The sequence below is a fragment of the Pristiophorus japonicus genome, chromosome 9 (assembly GCF_044704955.1).
Source record: "Pristiophorus japonicus isolate sPriJap1 chromosome 9, sPriJap1.hap1, whole genome shotgun sequence".
In the NCBI taxonomy this organism is placed as follows: Eukaryota; Metazoa; Chordata; class Chondrichthyes; family Pristiophoridae; genus Pristiophorus; species Pristiophorus japonicus.
The window spans coordinates 192,342,265-192,365,073 of record NC_091985.1 but is presented as its reverse complement, the minus strand read 5'-3'; the positions used below and the strand labels follow the sequence as shown (position 1 = coordinate 192,365,073).

The window sequence follows — 22,809 nt, the reverse complement described above, 5'->3', positions numbered from 1 at the left end:
ATGGCGAGAAAGCAGGAATGGGGTACTGAAGTTGCATGTTCAGCCATGAACTCATTGAATGGCGGTGCAGGCTAGAAGGGCCGAATGGCCTACTCCTGCACCTATTTTCTATGTTTCTCCTTCAATTTGTTACTAACTGACCCATCGCTAGCAACACGTTTTACTTTCTATTTGGACTATGCTCCTCCCACCTTCTCTACACAACTGGGCACTGCTCTTACCAGAATTGCGTAAGCATTCTCAAAATGAAATAAGCTCTTGTAGTTATAAAAGGCAATGATAACCGCGACGCCCATCTCCAACACTGTGAAGAGCAGGAGAGCTATCGTTAAGGAAAATGTCGTCATCTGTTGGAAGCAAGGCACAGTATCGATTAGCTCTTAGCTCTTGTATAATAATTGCACATTTTATGGCACTTCGTATTGGTGAAGTTGGAGATAAAGACAACATTTCAATCTTCGCTAAGCTGAGCCTTGTCAAATATGAGTATGGAAATAAGCATAACACAGAAAGACGGCTTTTAAATTGAAACAGGGTAACTAGCTGCAGTCCAACATGCCTCGAGATCTCTGCGCTCCTCCAATTCTGGCCTTGTGTGCATTCCCGGGTTCTAATCGCTCCACCATTGGCGGCCGTGCCTTCAGCTGCCTGGGCCCTCAGCTCTGGAATTCCCTCCCGAAACCTCTCCGTCTCTCTCTCTCTCTCTCTCGCTCTCGTCCTTTAAGATGCTCCTTAAAACCTACCTCTTTGGACCGCTTCTGGGGGAGGTGGGACCTGTACAAGCCGGACAGGTTGCACCTCAACAGAGCCGGAGGTGTTTGCTAGTGCTGTTGGGGAAGGTTTAAACTAGCTTGTCAGGGGGTTGGGAACCTGAGAATAGATTAGGTAGGGAGGGAACTAAAGCTGGAATTGGAAAACAAAAATGTAGAAAGTGAATTTGAAGGACAGAGGAAACAAGGGCTAGTAAGTCGTCAACAAGGTGGTTTGGCTGTACTAAATGGAAGATACTTCAATACAGAGAATATAGGGAATAAGGCAGATGAGCTGAGTGCACAGGTAGCCACTTGGGAGTACGGTATTATAGCTATTGCAGAGACATGGCTAAAAGAGGGGCAGGTATGGCAGCTCAATATTCCTGGTTGTAGGATTTTCAGACGGGATAGAGAGGGGAGTAAAAGGGAAGGGGGGTCATGGTATTGATTAAAGAAACTATTACAGCTGTGAGGAGGGATGATATGTTAGAGGGATCATCAAACGAGGCTATATGGGTTGAACTGAAAAACAAAAAAGGGGCGATCACTCTGCTGGGAGTGTACTATAGACCCCCAAATAGTGAGAGGGAAATAGAAGAGCAAATATGTAGGAACATTTCTGAGAAGTGCAAAAACTATAGAGTAGTAATAGTAGGGGATTTCAACTATCCTAATATTAACCGGGATAAAATTAGTGTGAAAGGTCTAGAGGGTGCGGAATTCCTAAAATGCATTCAGGAGAACTTTTTTAGCCAGTAGGTAGCAAGCCCAACACGGGAGGGGGCGGTTCTGGATTTAGTTTTAGGGAATGAAGCTGGGCAGATGGAAGGGGTATCAGTGGGAGAGCATTTAGGTGCTAGTGATCATAACTCAGTCAGATTTAAGGTAGTTACGGAAAAGGACAAGGATAGACCAGGAATAAAAGTTCTAAATTGGGGAAAAGCCAACTTTGCTAAGCTGAGCGGTGATTTAGCCGTAGTGGACTGGAAGCTATTTGAAGGTGATTCAGTGTCAGAGCAGTGGGAGGCATTCAAGGAGGAGATCCGGAGCGTTCAGACCAAATATGTGTCCTTAAAGAAAAAGGGTGGGACTAACTAATCCAGAGTCCCCTGGATGTCTAAGAAAAAAAGGGAGACTTATGACAGATACTGAGGGCTAAATACTGCAGAATCTCTAGATGAGTATCGAAAGTGCAGGTGTGAAATTAAAAAGGATATTAGGAAAGCAAACAGAGAGCATGAAACATTCTTGGCAAGTAAAATCAAGGAAAAACCCAAAGATGTTTTATAAATATATTGAGAGCAAGAGAATAACTAAAGAAAGTGTAGGGGCTATTAGAGACCATGAGGGTAATGTGTGTGTGGAGGCGGAAGATGTGGGTATGGTTCTGAATGAATACTTTGTGTCTGTTTTCACAAAGCAGAGGGGTGATGCAGACACTGCTATTGGGGAGGAGGAATGTGAAATATTAGATGATTTAAACAGTGAGAGAGAAGATATTAAGGAGTTTAGCAGCTTTGAAAGTGGATAAGTCCCCAGGTCCGGATGAAATGTATCCCGGGCTGTTAAGCGAAGCAAAAGAGGAAATAGCAGAGGCTTTGACCATCATTTTCAAATCCTCTCTGGCTTCAGGTGTGGTGGCAAAGGACTGGAGGACTGCTAATGTGGTACCTTAGTTTAAGAAGGGAGAAAAGGATAGACTGAGTAATTACAGGCCAGTCAGCCTAATTGGTGGGGAAATTATTGGAAAAAATTCTGTAGAACAGGATAAATCTTCATTTAGAAAGACATGGATTAATAAAGGTCAGCCAGCACGGATTTGTTAAGAGAAGGTCGTGTCTGACTAACAATTGAATTTTTTGAGGAGGTAACAAGGTAGGTCGATGAGGGTAGTGCGTTTGATGTAGTGTATATGGATTTCATCAAGGCTTTTGATAAGGTCCCACATGGCAGACTGGTCAAGGGATCCAGGACAAAGTTGGATCCAAAATTGGCTCAAAGGCAGGAAGCAGAGGGTTTTTTGTGACTGGAAGGCTGTTTCCAGTGGGGTTCAGCAAGTCTCAGTACTAGGTCCCTTGCTTTTTGTGGTATACATCAACGATCTAGTCTTGAATATTGGGGGTATAATTAAGAAGTTTGCAGATGATACTAAAATTGGCCGTGTGGTTGATAATGAAGAAGAAAGCTGTAGACTGCAGGAAGATATCAATCAACTGGTCGGCTGGGCAGAACAGTGGCAAATGGTATTTAAACCAGAGAAGTGTGAGGTAATGCATTTGGGGATGGCTAAAATTGAAAATAAGAACAGTAGTAGGCTTATACTTTGAGCCTGCACCACCATTCAACAATAACAAGGCAAGGGAATACACATTAAATGGTAGTACACTGAGAAGTGTAGAGGAACAGAGGGACCTTGGAGTGCATGTCCACAGATCCCTGAAGGTAGCAGGCATGGTAGGTAAGGTGGTTAAGAAGGCATATGGAATGCTTGCCTTTATTAGCCAAGGCATAGACTACAAGAGCAGGGAGTTATGCTTCAACTGTACAAAACACTGGTTAGGCCACAGCTGGAGTACTGCGTGCAGTTCTGATCACCATATTACAGGAAGGATGTGATTGCACTGGAGAGGGTACAGAGGAGATTTACGAGAATGTTGCCTGGACTGGAGAACTTTGGCGATGAGGAAAGTTTGGGTAGGCTGGGTTTGTTTTCTTGGAACAGAGGAGGCTGAGGGGAGACCTGATTGAGGTGTCTAAAATTATGAGGGGGCCTGGATAGAGTGGATAGGAAGGGCCTGTTTCCCTCGGCAGAGGGGTCAACAACCAGGGGGCATAGATTTAAAGTAATTGGGGGGAGGTTTTGAGGGGAAATGTCTTCACCCAGAGGTCTGGGGCGGAACTCACTGCCTGAAAGGGTGGTAGAGGCAGAAACCCTCACCACATTTAAACAGTACTTGGATGTGCACTTGAAGTGCTGTAACCTACAGGGCTACGGACCCAGAGCTGGAAAGTGGGATTAGGCTGGGTAGCTCTTGGTCGGCCGGCACGGACACGATGGGGCGAAATGGCCTCCTTTTGTGCTGTAAATTTCTATGATTCTATGATTGACTGAGCTTTCGGTCACCTGTCCTAATAACTCCTTAGGTAGCTCGGTGTGAAATTTTGTCTGATTTATGGTCCCGTGTAGCGCTTTGGGATGTTTTACTATGTTAAAGGCACGCAATAATTGCATTTTGTTGTTTTTGGGGATGTGTGGAACATCAGTCTGACTGGGGTCTGCAGACCCAAAGAGGGCCCTAAAGGGTTGGCGATGTAGAAACATAGAAAATAGGTGCTGGAGTAGGCCATTCGGCCCTTCGAGCCTGCACCGCCATTCAATAAGATCATGGCTGATCATTCCTTCAGTCCCCTGTTCCTGCTTTCTCTCCACACCCCTTGATCCCTTTAGCCATAAGGGCCATATCTAACTCCCTCTTGAATATGTCCAATGAACTGGCATCAACAACTCTCTGCGACAGGGAATTCCACAGGTTAACAACTCTCTGAGTGAAGAAGTTTCTCCTCATCTCAGTCCTAAATGGCTTACCCCTTATCCTAAGACTGTGTCCCCTGGTTCTGGACTTCCCCAACATCGGGAACATTCTTCCTGCCTCTAACCTGTCCAATCCCGTCAGAATTTTATATGTTTCTATGAGATCCCCTCTCATTCTTCTAAACGCCAGTGAATACAGGCCCAGTCGATCCAGTCTCTCCTCATATGTCAGTCCTGCCATCCCGGGAATCAGTCTGGTGAACCTTCGCTGCACTCCCTCAATAGCAAGAACGTCCTTCCTCAGATTAGGAGACCAAAACTGTACACAATATTCCAGGTGAGGCCTCACTAAGGCCCTGTACAACTGCAGTAAGACCTCCCTGCTCCTATACTCAAATCCCCTCGCTATGAAGGCCAACATGCCATTTGCCTTCTTCACCGCCTGCTGTACCTGCATGCCCACTTTCAATGACTGATGTACCATGACACCCAGGTCTCGTTGCACCTCCCCTTTTCCTAATCTGCCGCCATTCAGATAATATTCTGCCTTCGTGTTTTTGCCCCCAAAGTGGATAACCTGACATTTATCCACATTATACTGCATCTGCCATGCATTTGCCCACTCACCTAACCTGTCCAAGTCACCCTGCAGCCTCTTAGCATCTCTTGCACTGGGCACAGAAGGACAGCATCTGGGGAATTCTGTATTTTACTGCCTTTGTTGAGTTACGAGCACATCAAGGCTGTGGCTGTCTACGAGCAAAGATGTTTCTGCAAGGATAGCACTGTATTCCTTCGGATATCTGACACCCCCCAATATCTGCAACTCATCCCCTCTGAGTGTCAATATCTGCAGACCCACCCTCTCCGAGTGTCAATATCTGCAGTGTCACCCTCCGACTGCCAATATCTCAGCCCCAACCATCAGAGTGCCAATATTTCAACATGATTGGAAACACGGCAGGTTCCATATGTACACTGACACCATCCAGTTCTACCTCACCACCACCTCTGTCGACCACACTTTCTGATTTGTCACGCTGCTTGTCCGACATCCAATACTGGACGGGCAGGAACATCCTCCAACTAAATATTGCGAAGACCAAATGGCCTATTCCGATGCTGTGGATTCAATGTAAGGACAATTGTACCTGGTCTGTGGGTTAGATAGAGTGAATGATAAGATAATTGTACCTGGTCTGTGGGTTAGATAGAGTGAATGATAAGATAATTGTACCTGGTCTGTGGGTTAGATAGAGTGAATGATAAGATAATTGTACCTGGTCTGTGGGTTAGATAGAGTGAATGATAAGATAATTGTACCTGGTCTATGGGTTGGGTAGAGGCTATGATCGGATAACAACAACAACAACTTGTATTTAAATAGCACCTTAAACATAGTAAAACATCCCAAGGTGCTTCACAGGAGTATTATGAGACAAATAATTTGACACCGAGCCACATGAGAAGAAATAAGGGCTGGTGGCCAAAAGCTTGGTCGTAGAAGTAGGTTTTAAGGAGCGTCTTAAAGGAGGAAAGAGAGATAGAGAGGTGGAGAGGTTTAGGGTGGGGGGGGGGTGGAATTCCAGAGCTTAGGGCCTAGGCAACCGAAGGCAAGGGCATCAAATGTTGAGCGATTATAATCAGGGATGGTCAGGAGGGCAGAATTAGAGGAGTGCAGATATCTCAGGGGGTTGTGTGGCTGGAGGAGATTACAGAAATAGGGAGGGGCGATACCATGTAGGGATTTGAAAACAAGAATGAGAATTTTGAAATCGGGGCATTGCTTAACTGGGAGCCAATGTAGGTCAGTGAGCACAGGGGGTGATGGGTGAGCGGGACTTGGTGTGAGTTAGGACACGGGGCAGCGAGCACAGTGGGTGATGGGTGAGTGGGACTTGGTGTGAGTTAGGACACGGGGCAGCGAGCACAGGGGGTGATGTGTGAGCGGGACTTGGTGTGAGTTAGGACACGGGGCAGCGAGCACAGTGGGTGATGGGTGAGCGGGACTTGGTGTGAGTTAGGACACGGGCAGCCGAGTTTTGGATCACCTGAAGTATACATAGGATAGAATGTGGGAGGCCAGCCAGGAGTGCGTTGGAATAGTCAAGTCTAGAGGTAACAAAGACATGGATGAGGGTTTCAGCAGAAGATGAGCTGGGGCAAGGGCGGGGATGGGTGATGTTACGGAGGTGGAAATAGGCGGACTTAGTTATGCTGCGGATATGTGGTCAAAAGCTAATTCAGGGTCAAATATGACAACAAGGTTGAGAACAGTGTGGTTCAGCCTCAGACAGATGTTGGTGAGAGTGAGGGAGTCAGTCGCGAGGGAACGGAGATTGTGGCGGGGACCGAAAACAATGGATTCCCAATATTCAATTGGAGACAATTTCTGCTCATCCAGAAATGAATGTTGAACAAGCAGTCTGACAATTTAGAGACAATGGAATGGTCGAGAGAAGTGGTAGCGAGGTAGAGCTGGGTGTCATCAGCCTACATGTGGAATCTGATGCTGTGTTTTCGGATGATGTGGCCAAGAGGCAACATGTAGATGAGAATTAGGAGGGGGCCAACGACAAATCCTTTGGGGACACCAGAGGTAACGATGCGGGATCGGGAAGAGAAGCCGTTGCAGTACGATTGTACATTTCCTGTGGGTTGGGTACAGTCAATGGTAGAACAATCTTACAAAAGCAAAATACTGCGAATACTGGAATCTGGAATAAAAACAGAAAATGCTGGAAATCTCAGCAGGTCAGGCAGCATCTGTGAAGAGGAAGCAGAGTTAACATTTCGGGCCGACGCCCGCTCGTCAGAACAACTGTACATGATCTGTAGGTTGGGTACAGTCAATGATAGGACAATTGTACATGGTCTGTGTGTTGGGTAGTGTCAATGATAGGACAATTGTACATGGTCTGTGTGTTGGGTAGTGTCAATGATAGGACAATTGTACATGGTCTGTGTGTTGGGTAGTGTCAATGATAGGACAATTGTACATGGTCTGTGTGTTGGGTAGTGTCAATGATAGGACAATTGTTGTTGAGCTGCAATATGCGGGTGATGCCTGTGTGTGTGCACATTCAGAGGCTGAACTGCAGGATATAGTCAATGTATTCACCGAGGTATATGAAAGCATGGGCCTTACGCTTAACATCCGTAAGACAAAGGTCCTCCACCAGCCTGTCACCGCCGCACAGCACTGCCCCCCAGTCATCAAGATCCACAGCGCGGCCCTGGACAACGTGGACCATTTCCCATATCTCGGGAGCCTCTTATCAACAAAGGCAGACATTGATGCAGAGATTCAGCATCACCTCCAGTGCACCATTACAGCCTTCGAACTTCTGAGGAAAAGAGTGTTTGAAGACCAGGCCCTCAAATCTACCACTAAGCTCATGGTCTACAGGGCTGTAGTGATACCTGCCCTCCTGTATGGATCTGAGGCAGGGACGATGTATAGAAGGCACCGCAAATCGCTGGAGATATATCACCAACGATGTCTCCGCAAGATCCTGCAAATCGCCTGGGAGGACAGACGCACCAACATCAGTGTCCTCGACCAGGCCAACATGCTCAGTATTGAAGCACTGACCACACTCGATCAGCTTCGCTGGGCAGGCCACATAGTTCGCATGCCAGACACGAGACTCCCCAAGCAAGTGCTTTATGCGGAGCTCCTTCTTGGTAAACGAGCCAAAGGAGGACAGCGGAAACGTTATAAGGACACCCTCAAATCCTCGCTGGTAAAGTGCGACATCACCACTGACACCTTGGAGACCCTAGCCGCAGACCGCCCGAGGTGGAGAAAGTCCATCCGGGAGGGCGCTGAGCTCTTCGAGTCTCAACGTAAAGAGTGTGAAGAGGTCAAGCGCAGGCAGCGGAAGGAGCGCGCGGCAAACCAGCCCCACCCACCCCCTCCCTCGACGAATGTCTGTCCCACCTGTAACAGGGTCTGCGGCTCTCATTTCGGACTGTTCAGCCATCAAAGAACTCACTTTGGGAATGGAAGCAGGTCCTCCTCGATTCCGAGGAACTGTCTATGATGATGAGTGTCAATGATAGGATAATTGTACATGGTCTGTGTGTTAGGTATAGTCAATGATAGGATAATTGTACATGGTCTGTGTGTTGGGTAGAGTCAATGATAGGATAATTGTACATGGTCTGTGGGTTGGGTACAGTCAATAATAGGATAATTGTACATGGTCTGTGTGTTGGGTATAGTCAATGATAGGACAATTGTACATGGTCTGTGTGTTGGGTAGTGTCAATGATAGGATAATTGTACATGGTCTGTGTGTTGGGTAGTGTCAATGATAGGACAATTGTACATGGTCTGTGTGTTGGGTAGTGTCAATGATAGGACAATTGTACATGGTCTGTGTGTTGGGTAGTGTCAATGATAGGACAATTGTACATGGTCTATCTGTTGGGTAGTGTCAATGATAGGACAATTGTACATGGTCTGTGTGTTGGGTAGTGTCAATGATAGGACAATTGTACATGGTCTGTGGGTTGGGTAGAGTCAATGATAGGATAATTGTACATGGTCTGTGGGTTGGGTAGTGTCAATGATCGGATAATTGTACAGGTCTGTGTGTTGGGTACAGTCAATGATAGGATAATTGTACATGGTCTGTGGGTTGGGTAGTGTCAAGGATAGGAGAATTGTACATGGTCTGTGGGTTGGGTAGTATCAATGATAGAATAATTGTACATGGTCTGTGGGTTGGGTAGTGTCAATGCATGGCCTTTTTCCATCTTACAAAGGCCTTGGACACTGTCAACTGAGAGGGTCTATGGAGCGTCCTCCTCCGTTTCGGAAGTCCCTAAAAGTTTGTCAACATCCTTTGCCTGCTTCACAATGACATACAGCCGAGATCCTTACCAGCGGTTCCATTACAGACCCAATCCACGTCCAGACCGGGGTCAAACAGGGCTGTGTAATTGCTCCAACGCTCTTCTCAACCTCGCCACCATGCTTCACCTCACAATCAACAAGCTCCCCGCTGGAGTGGAACTGAACTACAGAACCAGTGGGAAGCTGTTTAACCTACGCCTCCTCCAGGCCAGGTCCAAGATCACCCCAACCTCTGTCGTTGAGCTGCAGTATGTGGACGATGCCTGCGTCTGTGCACATTCAGAGGCCGAACTCCAGGATATAGTCAATGTATTCACTGAAGCATATAAAAGCATGGGCCTTATGCTTAACATCCATAAGACAAAGGTCCTCCACCAGCCTGTCACCGCCGCACAGCACTTCCCTCCAATCATCAAGATCCACGGCATGGCCCTGGACAACGTGGACCATTTCCCATATCTCGGGGGCCTCTTATCAACAAAGGCAGACATTGATGCGGAGATTCAGCATCGCCTCCAGTGCGCCAGTGCAGCCTTCGGCCGTCTGAGGAAAAGAGTGTTTGAAGACCAGACCCTCAGATCTACCACCAAACTCATGGGCTACAGGGCTGTAGTAATATCCGCCCTCCTGTATGGATCAGAAGCATGGACGATGTATAAAAGGCACCTCAAGTCGCTGGAGATATATCACCAACGATGTCTCCGCAAGATCCTGCCAATCCCCTGCGGGGACAGGCGATCCAACATCAGTGTCCTCGACCAGGCTAACATGCTCAGTATTGAAGCACTAACCACACTCGATCAGCTTCGCTGGGCAGGCCACATAGTTCGCATGCCAGATACGAGACACCCTAAGCAAATGCTTTATGCTGAGCTCCTTCATGGTAAACGAGCCAAAGGAGAACAGCGATAATGTTATAAGGACACCCTCAAAGTGCGACATCACCACTGACACCTGGGAGACCCTGGCCGCAGACCGCCCGAGGTGGAGAAAGCCCATCCACCGGGAGGGCGTTGAGCTCTTTGAGTCTCAACGCAAAGAGCACGAAGAGGCCAAGCGCAGGCAGCGGAAGGAGCGCGCGGCAAACCAGCCCCTCCGACCCCCTCCCTCGATGAATGTCTGTCCCACCTGTAACAGGGTCTGCGGCTCTCGTATCGGACTGTTCAGCCATCAAAGAACTCACTTTGGGAATGGAAGCAAGTCTTCCTCGATTCCAAGGGACTGCCTATGATGATGATGATTGTCAATGATAGGACAATTGTACATGGTCTGTGGGGTGATTAACGTCAATGATAGGATAATTGTACATGGTCTGTGGGTTGGGTAGAGTCAATGATAGGATAATTATACATGGTCTGTGGGTTGGGTAGTGTCAATGATAGGATAATTGTACATGGTCTGTGTGTTGGGTAGAGTCAATGATAGGATAATTGTACATGGTCTGTGGGTTGGGTACAGTCAATGATAGGACAATTGTACATGGTCTGTGGGTTGGGTAGTATCAATGATAGAATAATTGTACATGGTCTGTGGGTTGGGTAGTGTCAATGCATGGCCTTTTTCCATCTTACAAAGGCCTTGGACACTGTCAACTGAGAGGGTCTATGGAGCGTCCTCCTCCGTTTCGGAAGTCCCTAAAAGTTTGTCAACATCCTTTGCCTGCTTCACAATGACATACAGCCGAGATCCTTACCAGCAGTTCCATTACAGACCCAATCCACGTCCAGACCGGGGTCAAACAGGGCTGTGTAATTGCTCCAACGCTCTTCTCAACCTCGCCACCATGCTTCACCTCACAATCAACAAGCTCCCCGCTGGAGTGGAACTGAACTACAGAACCAGTGGGAAGCTGTTTAACCTACGCCGCCTCCAGGCCAGGTCCAAGATCACCCCAACCTCTGTCGTTGAGCTGCAGTATGTGGACGATGCCTGCGTCTGTGCACATTCAGAGGCCGAACTCCAGGATATAGTCAATGTATTCACTGAAGCATATAAAAGCATGGGCCTTATGCTTAACATCCGTAAGACAAAGGTCCTCCACCAGCCTGTCACCGCCGCACAGCACTTCCCTCCAATCATCAAGATCCACGGCATGGCCCTGGACAACGTGGACCATTTCCCATATCTCGGGGGCCTCTTATCAACAAAGGCAGACATTGATGCGGAGATTCAGCATCGCCTCCAGTGCGCCAGTGCAGCCTTCGGCTGTCTGAGGAAAAGAGTGTTTGAAGACCAGACCCTCAGATCTACCACCAAACTCATGGGCTACAGGGCTGTAGTAATATCCGCCCTCCTGTATGGATCAGAAGCATGGACGATGTATAAAAGGCACCTCAAGTCGCTGGAGATATATCACCAACGATGTCTCCGCAAGATCCTGCCAATCCCCTGCGGGGACAGGCGATCCAACATCAGTGTCCTCGACCAGGCTAACATGCTCAGTATTGAAGCACTAACCACACTCGATCAGCTTCGCTGGGCAGGCCACATAGTTCGCATGCCAGATACGAGACACCCTAAGCAAATGCTTTATGCTGAGCTCCTTCATGGTAAACGAGCCAAAGGAGAACAGCGATAATGTTATAAGGACACCCTCAAAGTGCGACATCACCACTGACACCTGGGAGACCCTGGCCGCAGACCGCCCGAGGTGGAGAAAGCCCATCCACCGGGAGGGCGTTGAGCTCTTTGAGTCTCAACGCAAAGAGCACGAAGAGGCCAAGCGCAGGCAGCGGAAGGAGCGCGCGGCAAACCAGCCCCTCCGACCCCCTCCCTCGATGAATGTCTGTCCCACCTGTAACAGGGTCTGCGGCTCTCGTATCGGACTGTTCAGCCATCAAAGAACTCACTTTGGGAATGGAAGCAAGTCTTCCTCGATTCCAAGGGACTGCCTATGATGATGATGATTGTCAATGATAGGACAATTGTACATGGTCTGTGGGGTGATTAACGTCAATGATAGGATAATTGTACATGGTCTGTGGGTTGGGTAGAGTCAATGATAGGATAATTATACATGGTCTGTGGGTTGGGTAGTGTCAATGATAGGATAATTGTACATGGTCTGTGTGTTGGGTAGAGTCAATGATAGGATAATTGTACATGGTCTGTGGGTTGGGTACAGTCAATGATAGGACAATTGTACATGGTCTGTGGGTTGGGTAGTATCAATGATAGAATAATTGTACATGGTCTGTGGGTTGGGTAGTGTCAATGCATGGCCTTTTTCCATCTTACAAAGGCCTTGGACACTGTCAACTGAGAGGGTCTATGGAGCGTCCTCCTCCGTTTCGGAAGTCCCTAAAAGTTTGTCAACATCCTTTGCCTGCTTCACAATGACATACAGCCGAGATCCTTACCAGCAGTTCCATTACAGACCCAATCCACGTCCAGACCGGGGTCAAACAGGGCTGTGTAATTGCTCCAACGCTCTTCTCAACCTCGCCACCATGCTTCACCTCACAATCAACAAGCTCCCCGCTGGAGTGGAACTGAACTACAGAACCAGTGGGAAGCTGTTTAACCTACGCCGCCTCCAGGCCAGGTCCAAGATCACCCCAACCTCTGTCGTTGAGCTGCAGTATGTGGACGATGCCTGCGTCTGTGCACATTCAGAGGCCGAACTCCAGGATATAGTCAATGTATTCACTGAAGCATATAAAAGCATGGGCCTTATGCTTAACATCCGTAAGACAAAGGTCCTCCACCAGCCTGTCACCGCCGCACAGCACTTCCCTCCAATCATCAAGATCCACGGCATGGCCCTGGACAACGTGGACCATTTCCCATATCTCGGGGGCCTCTTATCAACAAAGGCAGACATTGATGCGGAGATTCAGCATCGCCTCCAGTGCGCCAGTGCAGCCTTCGGCTGTCTGAGGAAAAGAGTGTTTGAAGACCAGACCCTCAGATCTACCACCAAACTCATGGGCTACAGGGCTGTAGTAATATCCGCCCTCCTGTATGGATCAGAAGCATGGACGATGTATAAAAGGCACCTCAAGTCGCTGGAGATATATCACCAACGATGTCTCCGCAAGATCCTGCCAATCCCCTGCGGGGACAGGCGATCCAACATCAGTGTCCTCGACCAGGCTAACATGCTCAGTATTGAAGCACTAACCACACTCGATCAGCTTCGCTGGGCAGGCCACATAGTTCGCATGCCAGATACGAGACACCCTAAGCAAATGCTTTATGCTGAGCTCCTTCATGGTAAACGAGCCAAAGGAGAACAGCGATAATGTTATAAGGACACCCTCAAAGTGCGACATCACCACTGACACCTGGGAGACCCTGGCCGCAGACCGCCCGAGGTGGAGAAAGCCCATCCACCGGGAGGGCGTTGAGCTCTTTGAGTCTCAACGCAAAGAGCACGAAGAGGCCAAGCGCAGGCAGCGGAAGGACTGTGTGTTGGGTAGAGTCAATGATAGGATAATTGTACATGGTCTGTGGGTTGGGTACAGTCAATGATAGGACAATTGTACATGGTCTGTGGGTTGGGTACAGTCAATGATAGAACAATTGTACATGGTCTGTGTGTTGGGTAGTGTCAATGATAGGATAATTGTACATGGTCTGTGTGTTGGGTCGAGTCAATGATAGGACAATTGTACATGATCTCTGGATTGGGTAGTGTCAATGATAGGATAATTGTACATGGTCTATGTGTTGGGTAGAGTCAATGATAGGATAATTGTACATGTTCTGTGGGTTGGGTAGTGTCAATGATAGGATAATTATACATGGTCTGTGGGTTGGGTAGTGTCAATGATAGGAGAATTGTACATGGTCTGTGTGTTGGGTACAGTCAATGATAGGACAATTGTACATGGTCTGTGGGTTGGGTAGAGTCAATGATAGGATAATTGTACATGGTCTGTGGGTTGGGTAGAGTCAATGATAGGACAATTGTACATGGTCTGTGTGTTGGGCAAAGTCAATGATAGGACAATTATATATGGTCTGTGTGTTGGGCAAAGTCAATGATAGGACAATTATATATGGTCTGTGTGTTGGGCAAAGTCAATGATAGGATAATTGTACATGGTCTGTGGGTTGGGTAGTGTCAATGATAGGATAATTGTACATGGTCTGTGGGTTGGGCAAAGTCAATGAAAGGATAATTGTACATGGTCTGTATGATGGGTACAGACAATGATCAGACTACTGTACATACATTGCATGGACTGCAAGAAGTTTTTTAATTCCATTTTATCTCATATTTTGAAAGTGCCTCTGCATTTCTTATGGCAAATTTTCCTGTTATATAAGATCAACTTAAAAAAAAAATATTTGACAACTCATTAACTATCTCCTGGACAGGTGAATAGTGTCCAATATAAATGGTACAAATTACAATTGACTGTTAGACCCATAGAATATAGTACTTACGGAATAGTAGAGAGCTTCAGGCGTTGGTGTAAAAAGCAGCGAGATGGAATATAGTATGATGCCAATTGTAGTTGCACCAGCACTAACGCTGTTCATGAGAAGTCCTGCCTTCATCTAAGTACAATACAACACAGGGCACATGATGCTTCAAATAGATAGTGTAATGGTGTCCATTTCACAATCGACAATACTGGCGACCTATTAAGTTTTTCTGGGATGTCCCGAAATTGAGCTAAGCGATATTACCGGGTGATGTTGTAGGTCGTTATTTTGTCTGCTATTTTAACAAAGCCGGTCACCCATGTATTTCAAAACATAGAATCATGGAATGATACAGCACAGAAGGAAGCCATTCAGCCCATTGTGCCTGTTCCGCTCTATGGTAGAGCTATCCATGTCGTTCCAATCCTCTGCTCTTTCCCTATAGCCCTGTAAAATTATTTCTTTCACGTATTTATCCAAGTTCCTTTTGAAAGTCACTATTGAACCTACTTCCACCGCCCTTTCAGGCAGCGCGTTCCCGATCGCAATGATTCGCTGCGTAAACAAAATGTTCCCTCATGCCACCTCTTGTTCATTTGCCAATCACCTTAAATTGTGTCCGTTAGTTACCGACCCTTCTGCCAGAGGAAACTGTTTCTCCTTATTTACTCTTCAAAACCCTTCATGATTTGGAACACCTCGATCAAATCTCCCCTTAACCTTCTCTGCTCTAAGGAGAACAATCCCAGCTTCTCCAGTCTCCCCATGTAACTGAGGTCCCACATCCCCGGTACCATTCTGGTCAATCTCCCCTTAACCTTCTCTGCTCTAAGGAGAACAATCCCAGCTTCTCCAGTCTCTCCATGTAACTGAAGTCCCACATCCCTGATACCATTCTGATCAATCTCCTCTTAACCTTCTCTGCTCTAAGGAGAACAACCCCAGCTTCTCCAGTCTCCCCATGTAACTGAGGTCCCACATCCCCGGTACCATTCTGGTCAATCTCCCCTTAACCTTCTCTGCTCTAAGGAGAACAATCCCAGCTTCTCCAGTCTCTCCCTGTAACTAAGGTCCCACATCCCTGGTACCATTCTGGTCAATCTCCCCTTAACCTTCTCTGCTCTAAGGAGAACAATCCCAGCTTCTCCAGTCTCTCCATGTAACTGAAGTCCCACATCCCTGATACCATTCTGATCAATCTCCTCTTAACCTTCTCTGCTCTAAGGAGAACAACCCCAGCTTCTCCAGTCTCCCCATGTAACTGAGGTCCCACATCCCCGGTACCATTCTGGTCAATCTCCCCTTAACCTTCTCTGCTCTAAGGAGAACAATCCCAGCTTCTCCAGTCTCTCCCTGTAACTAAGGTCCCACATCCCTGGTACCATTCTGGTCAATCTCCCCTTAACCTTCTCTGCTCTAAGGAGAACAATCCCAGCTTCTCCAGTCTCTCCATGTAACTGAAGTCCCTCATCCCTGGTACCATTCTGGTCAATCTCCCCTTAACCTTCTCTGCTCTAAGGAGAACAATCCCAGCTTCTCCAGTCTCTCCATGTAACTGAAGTCCCACATCCCTGGTACCATTCTGGTCAATCTCCCCTTAACCTTCTCTGCTCTAAGGAGAACAACCCCAGCTTCTCCAGTCTCCCCATGTAACTGAGGTCCCACATCCCCGGTACCATTCTGGTCAATCTCCCCTTAACCTTCTCTGCTCTAAGGAGAACAATCCTAGCTTCTCCAGTCTCTCCCTGTAACTGAGGTCCCACATCCCTGGTACCATTCTGGTCAATCTCCCCTTAACCTTCTCTGCTCTAAGGAGAACAATCCCAGCTTCTCCAGTCTCTCCATGTAACTGAAGTCCCTCATCCCTGGTACCATTCTGGTCAATCTCCCCTTAACCTTCTCTGCTCTAAGGAGAACAATCCCAGCTTCTCCAGTCTCTCCCTGTAACTGAGGTCCCACATCCCTGGTACCATTCTGGTCAATCTCCCCTTAACCTTCTCTGCTCTAAGGAGAACAATCCCAGCTTCTCCAGTCTCTCCATGTAACTGAAGTCCCACATCCCTGATACCATTCTGATCAATCTCCTCTTAACCTTCTCTGCTCTAAGGAGAACAACCCCAGCTTCTCCAGTCTCCCCATGTAACTGAGGTCCCACATCCCTGGTACCATTCTGGTCAATCTCCCCTTAACCTTCTCTGCTCTAAGGAGAACAATCCCAGCTTCTCCAGTCTCTCCATGTAACTGAAGTCCCTCATCCCTGGTACCATTCTGGTCAATCTCCCCTTAACCTTCTCTGCTCTAAGGAGAACAATCCCAGCTTCTCCAGTCTCTCCCTGTAACTGAGGTCCCACATCCCTGGTACCATTCTGGTCAATCTCCCCTTAACCTTCTCTGCTCTAAGGAGAACAATCCCAGCTTCTCCAGTCTCTCCATGTAACTGAGGTCCCACATCTCCGGTACCATTCTGGTCAATCTCCCCTTAACCTTCTCTGCTCTAAGGAGAACAATCCCAGCTTCTCCAGTCTCCCCATGTAACTGAAGTCCCACATCCCGGGTACCATTCTGGTCAATCTCCCCTTAACCTTCTCTGCTCTAAGGAGAACAATCCCAGCTTCTCCAGTCTCTCCCTGTAACTGAGGTCCCACATCCCTGGTACCATTCTGGTCAATCTCCCCTTAACCTTCTCTGCTCTAAGGAGAACAATCCCAGCTTCTCCAGTCTCTCCATGTAACTGAAGTCCCTCATCCCTGGTACCATTCTGGTCAATCTCCCCTTAACCTTCTCTGCTCTAAGGAGAACAATCCCAGCTTCTCCAGTCTCTCCCTGTAACTAAGGTCCCACATCCCTGGTACCATTCTGGTCAATCTCCCCTTAACCTTCTCTGCTCTAAGGAGAACAATCCCAGCTTCTCCAGTCTCTCCATGTAACTGAAGTCCCTCATCCCTGGTACCATTCTGGTCAATCTCCCCTTAACCTTCTCTGCTCTAAGGAGAACAATCCCAGCTTCTCCAGTCTCTCCATGTAACTGAGGTCCCACATCCCTGGTACCATTCTGGTCAATCTCCCCTTAACCTTCTCTGCTCTAAGGAGAACAATCCCAGCTTCTCCAGTCTCTCCATGTAACTGAAGTCCCACATCCCTGGTACCATTCTGGTCAATCTCCCCTTAACCTTCTCTGCTCTAAGGAGAACAACCCCAGCTTCTCCAGTCTCCCCATGTAACTGAGGTCCCACATCCCCGGTACCATTCTGGTCAATCTCCCCTTAACCTTCTCTGCTCTAAGGAGAACAATCCCAGCTTCTCCAGTCTCTCCCTGTAACTGAGGTCCCACATCCCTGGTACCATTCTGGTCAATCTCCCCTTAACCTTCTCTGCTCTAAGGAGAACAATCCCAGCTTCTCCAGTCTCTCCATGTAACTGAAGTCCCACATCCCTGGTACCATTCTGGTCAATCTCCCCTTAACCTTCTCTGCTCTAAGGAGAACAATCCCAGCTTCTCCAGTCTCTCCCTGTAACTGAGGTCCCACATCCCTGGTACCATTCTGGTCAATCTCCCCTTAACCTTCTCTGCTCTAAGGAGAACAATCCCAGCTTCTCCAGTCTCTCCATGTAACTGAGGTCCCACATCTCCGGTACCATTCTGGCCAATCTCCCCTTAACCTTCTCTGCTCTAAGGAGAACAATCCCAGCTTCTCCAGTCTCTCCATGTAACTGAGGTCCCACATCCCTGGTACCATTCTGGTCAATCTCCCCTTAACCTTCTCTGCTCTAAGGAGAACAATCCCAGCTTCTCCAGTCTCTCCATGTAACTGAAGTCCCACATCCCTGGTACCATTCTGGGCAATCTCCCCTTAACCTTCTCTGCTCTAAGGAGAACAATCCCAGCTTCTCCAGTCTCTCCCTGTAACTGAGGTCCCACATCCCTGGTACCATTCTGGTCAATCTCCCCTTAACCTTCTCTGCTCTAAGGAGAACAATCCCAGCTTCTCCAGTCTCTCCATGTAACTGAAGTCCCTCATCCCTGGTACCATTCTGGTCAATCTCCCCTTAACCTTCTCTGCTCTAAGGAGAACAATCCCAGCTTCTCCAGTCTCTCCCTGTAACTGAGGTCCCACATCCCTGGTACCATTCTGGTCAATCTCCCCTTAACCTTCTCTGCTCTAAGGAGAACAACCCCAGCTTCTCCAGTCTCCCCATGTAACTGAGGTCCCACATCCCCGGTACCATTCTGGCCAATCTCCCCTTAACCTTCTCTGCTCTAAGGAGAACAATCCCAGCTTCTCCAGTCTCTCCATGTAACTGAGGTCCCACATCCCTGGTACCATTCTGGTCAATCTCCCCTTAACCTTCTCTGCTCTAAGGAGAACAATCCCAGCTTCTCCAGTCTCTCCATGTAACTGAAGTCCCACATCCCCGGTACCATTCTGGTCAATCTCCCCTTAACCTTCTCTGCTCTAAGGAGAACAATCCCAGCTTCTCCAGTCTCTCCATGTAACTGAAGTCCCACATCCCTGGTACCATTCTGGGCAATCTCCCAGGCCTTCACATCCTCCCTAAAGTGTGGTGCCTAGAATGGGACACGGTTCACCAGCTGAGGGCTAACCAGTGTTTTATAAAGGCTTAGCAATAACTTACGTGCTGTTGTACTCTATCCCTCTATTAATAAGGCCAAGGATCCCCTATGCTTTATAAACAGGTTAACCCCTTCATTAAAATAGCTGGGGAAGAAACGGCCGATATAAAAGTGTTAAAAATTGAGATGGGAAAAATGTTAAATTTCTCGAATATTGATCTTGCATCCATTAAAACGGATGGCTGGAAAATTGTTGGGATGAGCACGTGCAAATTTCACGGCAGAAATGCCGAGACAAGAATACAGAAAACTCCCCTCGGTCTTTATGCCGCTGGATCCTTCCAAGCCATTGCTGTGGGTGTTTGTTCTGTGGGGGAAGAATTGCCCCCCCCGCCTTCCGTATCACTGGAGAATGACAGGCATGTGCAATCGAGGTGCAAACATGTGTTGTACCACTGCACAATGCAGTGTACTGGGCACAATCCATAAAACCCTTCAAAATAAATGATCACAAACACATGGAGCCAGAATTTTTCAAGGCATCAACCCGCAACCTTGGAGGCTAATATTCCTCCTGTTGATAATTTTAGCCAAGAAAAAACATTGGCGAAGATTGAAAAAAGATTGACTAGAATGGTACCAGAACTGAGAGGTGGACCTATCAGCAAAGATTTAACAAATTGAACAGATTTCGCCGAGTGGTGTGGAAATCAAGCGCAGGCAGCGGAAAGAGCGTGCGGCCAACCAGTCCCACCCACCCCTTCCCTCAACGACTATCTGTCCCGCCTGTGACAGGGACTGTGGCTCTCGTATTGGACTGTTCAGCCACCTAAGGACTCACTTTTAGAGTGGAAGCAAGTCTTCCTCGATTCCGAGGGATTGCCTATGATTTGATGATAATGAACAGACTGGATGGGGCTCTTTGCTCTAGAAAGGAGAAGACTGTGGGCTAACTTGATAAAGATCTTTGATCGGGTAGATGTGGAGAGGATGTCTCCACTTGCGGGCGAAACCAGAACCATAACTATGAGATAGTCACTAATAAATCCAATGGGGAGTTCAGGAGAAACTTCTTTCTCTTTTTCTTTTTTCTTTTCGGAGAGACAGAGAGGGGGGTGGGAAAGAGGGAAGCTGTGAGGGCAGGTCTCCCGTCACAGTGCTGGGTGGGTGTTGCTGGGGTGCACTCCCCAGATGGTAGATACAAAAAACACAGTCTTATAGGTGGAGGAGAAACTTCTTTACCCAGAGAGTGGTGAGAATGTGGAACTCGTTATCACAGGGAGTGGTTGAGGTGAATAGAGTAGATGCATTTAAGGGGAAGCTGGATAAGCACACGAGGGAGAAAGGAATAGGATATGTTGACGGCTGAGATGACGAAGGGTGGGAGGAGGCTTTGTGGAGCAGAAACACCGGCATTGACCTGTTGGGCTGAATGGCCCTTTTCTGTGCTGTCAATACTTTGTAAAATTGCACGCACAGGTTCCAAGTGGAAACAGCAATTGCACAGTCTTGCTTATAACACCAAGGGGACAAAGTTGCCCCGCATTCGGTTCGGGGCGTTTCATTCGAATTAAGTGATTTTTTTTTCACCCAGCAGTAGGCGGCCAGGCGGATATAAGAGCCCTGGAATTGGGCACTGTGATTTAAAAAAATCATCCGGGCGCTCTTGGGCCGGGAGGGAGGCGGGAGCGGGGCGCTGTGAGTCAGTCCCCTTCTCTTAAAAGGGAAGGACGCTGCGAACCCTGGAGCCAGCTCCATGACACCCACTGGGTCACCAGGGAGGGTTTCGGCTGTTGGGGGCCCGGCCAAACCAAAGGCCGCCATTGTTGGGCTGTCTCCAAAGTCGGCCGCCAATAAAGTTAAGATGGCGGCCGCGGTGCAAGGCCCTCCCCTTTAAGGACGGCCGGGACGCCCCAACCACCACAGCTTTGTGAGCCGCAAATCTTTCAGTGGCATCGCCCCCCACGCCAACCTCGCTCTCGCAGGGGGCAAAGGGGTCGGCGCGCAAGGTGATGACATCATCGCCGTGTGCGCTGCCGCCCAGGGTGAAAACTACCGGGGCGCGGCACAAAAACGTTTTCGCCCGCGGGGCAATCCCCGGGGAGGGAAATTCCAGGCCGGTCGCTTCCGGGCGGACAGTACTTATCGCAGCGTTAGCGCCTCCCGGAGGCCAGAGTGGGCCTCTCGGAAAGAGGCAATTTGGGGCCCGCTAGACTTTCGACACAAGCTCACTGCTACTTACAATCCATCTGGTCGGCTTCCTCTTCAGCTCAACTGTTAAGGATCCTGAAATAATATACTGCAAGAGAAACCAGTCAGAAGGCAAAATGTTAGCGCTGGTTTGGAATTGGTTAGAATTAGCTGCCCTTCAAAGTCACTCAAACACATGCTGGGGTTAACGTGCAATATATTTGTTATACATTTGTTCCTCTGTTCATCGCCGTTTACACCGTAGTTCCAGATGAACGCATCAATGAACGCGATACAAATATAGCACAGTGGAACCTCAACCCCTCAATCTGTTGACACCCGATTCTTTCCCCAAATCTGGGGAGTAGACTTTCCGCTCGTTTCTTCCAGGGCAATACGCCCGAAATCTGGCGAAGCACAAGCCAAAGATCGAGGCATTTCAAGCACAAGTTTCAGCCGACGCAAATCGAGTTTGCGCGATCTGTGATGTCGGTTTAAAAAAGCATTGTGCCAAACGCCATCCCAGCCCACAAACCTGGCCGTGCCCCAGATCAAACTAATCGCCGTGGCAAGTTTCCGCTAAATTGTGGCCGTTTGCGGGCCTTCGAGGCGGCTCGTAAAATGAAGGTGATTTTTTTTAGGCTCAAGGGCACTAATGGGAACCTTTAAAAGTTTCCAATTATTAAAAAATATTAATGTAACCAGTGAATGGTTCTGTGCAGTTTTTTAAAATTCATTTGAAGTTATTTAAAATTGGGTTACTCACAGGTGGTGGAGCAGACGTTCTAGATTAAAAATGCTTATTTTTGGTGATAAACCCATTGATCAACTACAACAGGTTACCACAAACTTGCATCAAGGAATATTTTTTAATGCAAAAAAAAAACCAAAGAACAATTACGTGCTGCCCGATTGTGCTGGTTGGTGGAGGATTTTGCATGTGGTGATCGGCAAATGAGTTTGAGTGGAAATTTGAGCCAAAAATTCAATTTGGAAAACTGGCACTATTTTGAATGCAGTTTGCTCCCGGATTGCCGATTGCGGTAAAGTAGAATCTCTACCCGCTGCTATCAATACGGCCATGACAGGAACTCCCTGCCCCTGTCAACGCGTCTCAGGATGGTGAGTGAAAGGGGTTCAAACGGAGCTAAGTGTGCTGTATGTTGTGGAATGTATTTTATTGACCGGTCCGAACCCAGGATTCATTCACTGAGGTTTGCTAAGCAGGGATCCTGTAACTGACCTTAGCGTCCCTGGATTAGGGAAGACCATAACATGCAGTGCGTACTATCAAGATGCACTGCAGCAACTCGCCAAGGCTTCTTCTGCAGCACCTCCCAAACCCGTGACCTCTACCACCTAGAAGGACAAGGGCAGCAGGCGCATGGGAACATCACCACCTCCACGTTCCCCTCCGAGTCACTGACTTGGAAATATATCGGCCGTTCCGTCATCGTCGCTGGATCAAAATGCTGGAACTCCCTCCCGAACAGCACTGTGGGAATAACCTTCGCCACACAGA

At 48.1% G+C, this 22,809-nt stretch overlaps 1 protein-coding gene across 3 annotated transcripts in view; it reads right to left on the bottom strand.

Annotated features, from left to right (window-relative positions):
* Positions 1-22,809, bottom strand: part of LOC139273388 (high affinity immunoglobulin epsilon receptor subunit beta-like) — a 102,344-nt gene that overhangs the window by 4,286 nt on the left and 75,249 nt on the right. For all 3 annotated transcript variants that reach the window (XM_070890234.1, XM_070890232.1, XM_070890233.1), the window contains exons 7-9: positions 21,340-21,396; positions 14,543-14,656; positions 222-347 (exon numbers count right to left, since the gene is read on the bottom strand). In XM_070890234.1, the coding sequence (XP_070746335.1) occupies positions 222-347; positions 14,543-14,656; positions 21,340-21,396 (297 nt within the window). The remainder of the gene's footprint in view (positions 1-221; positions 348-14,542; positions 14,657-21,339; positions 21,397-22,809) is intronic.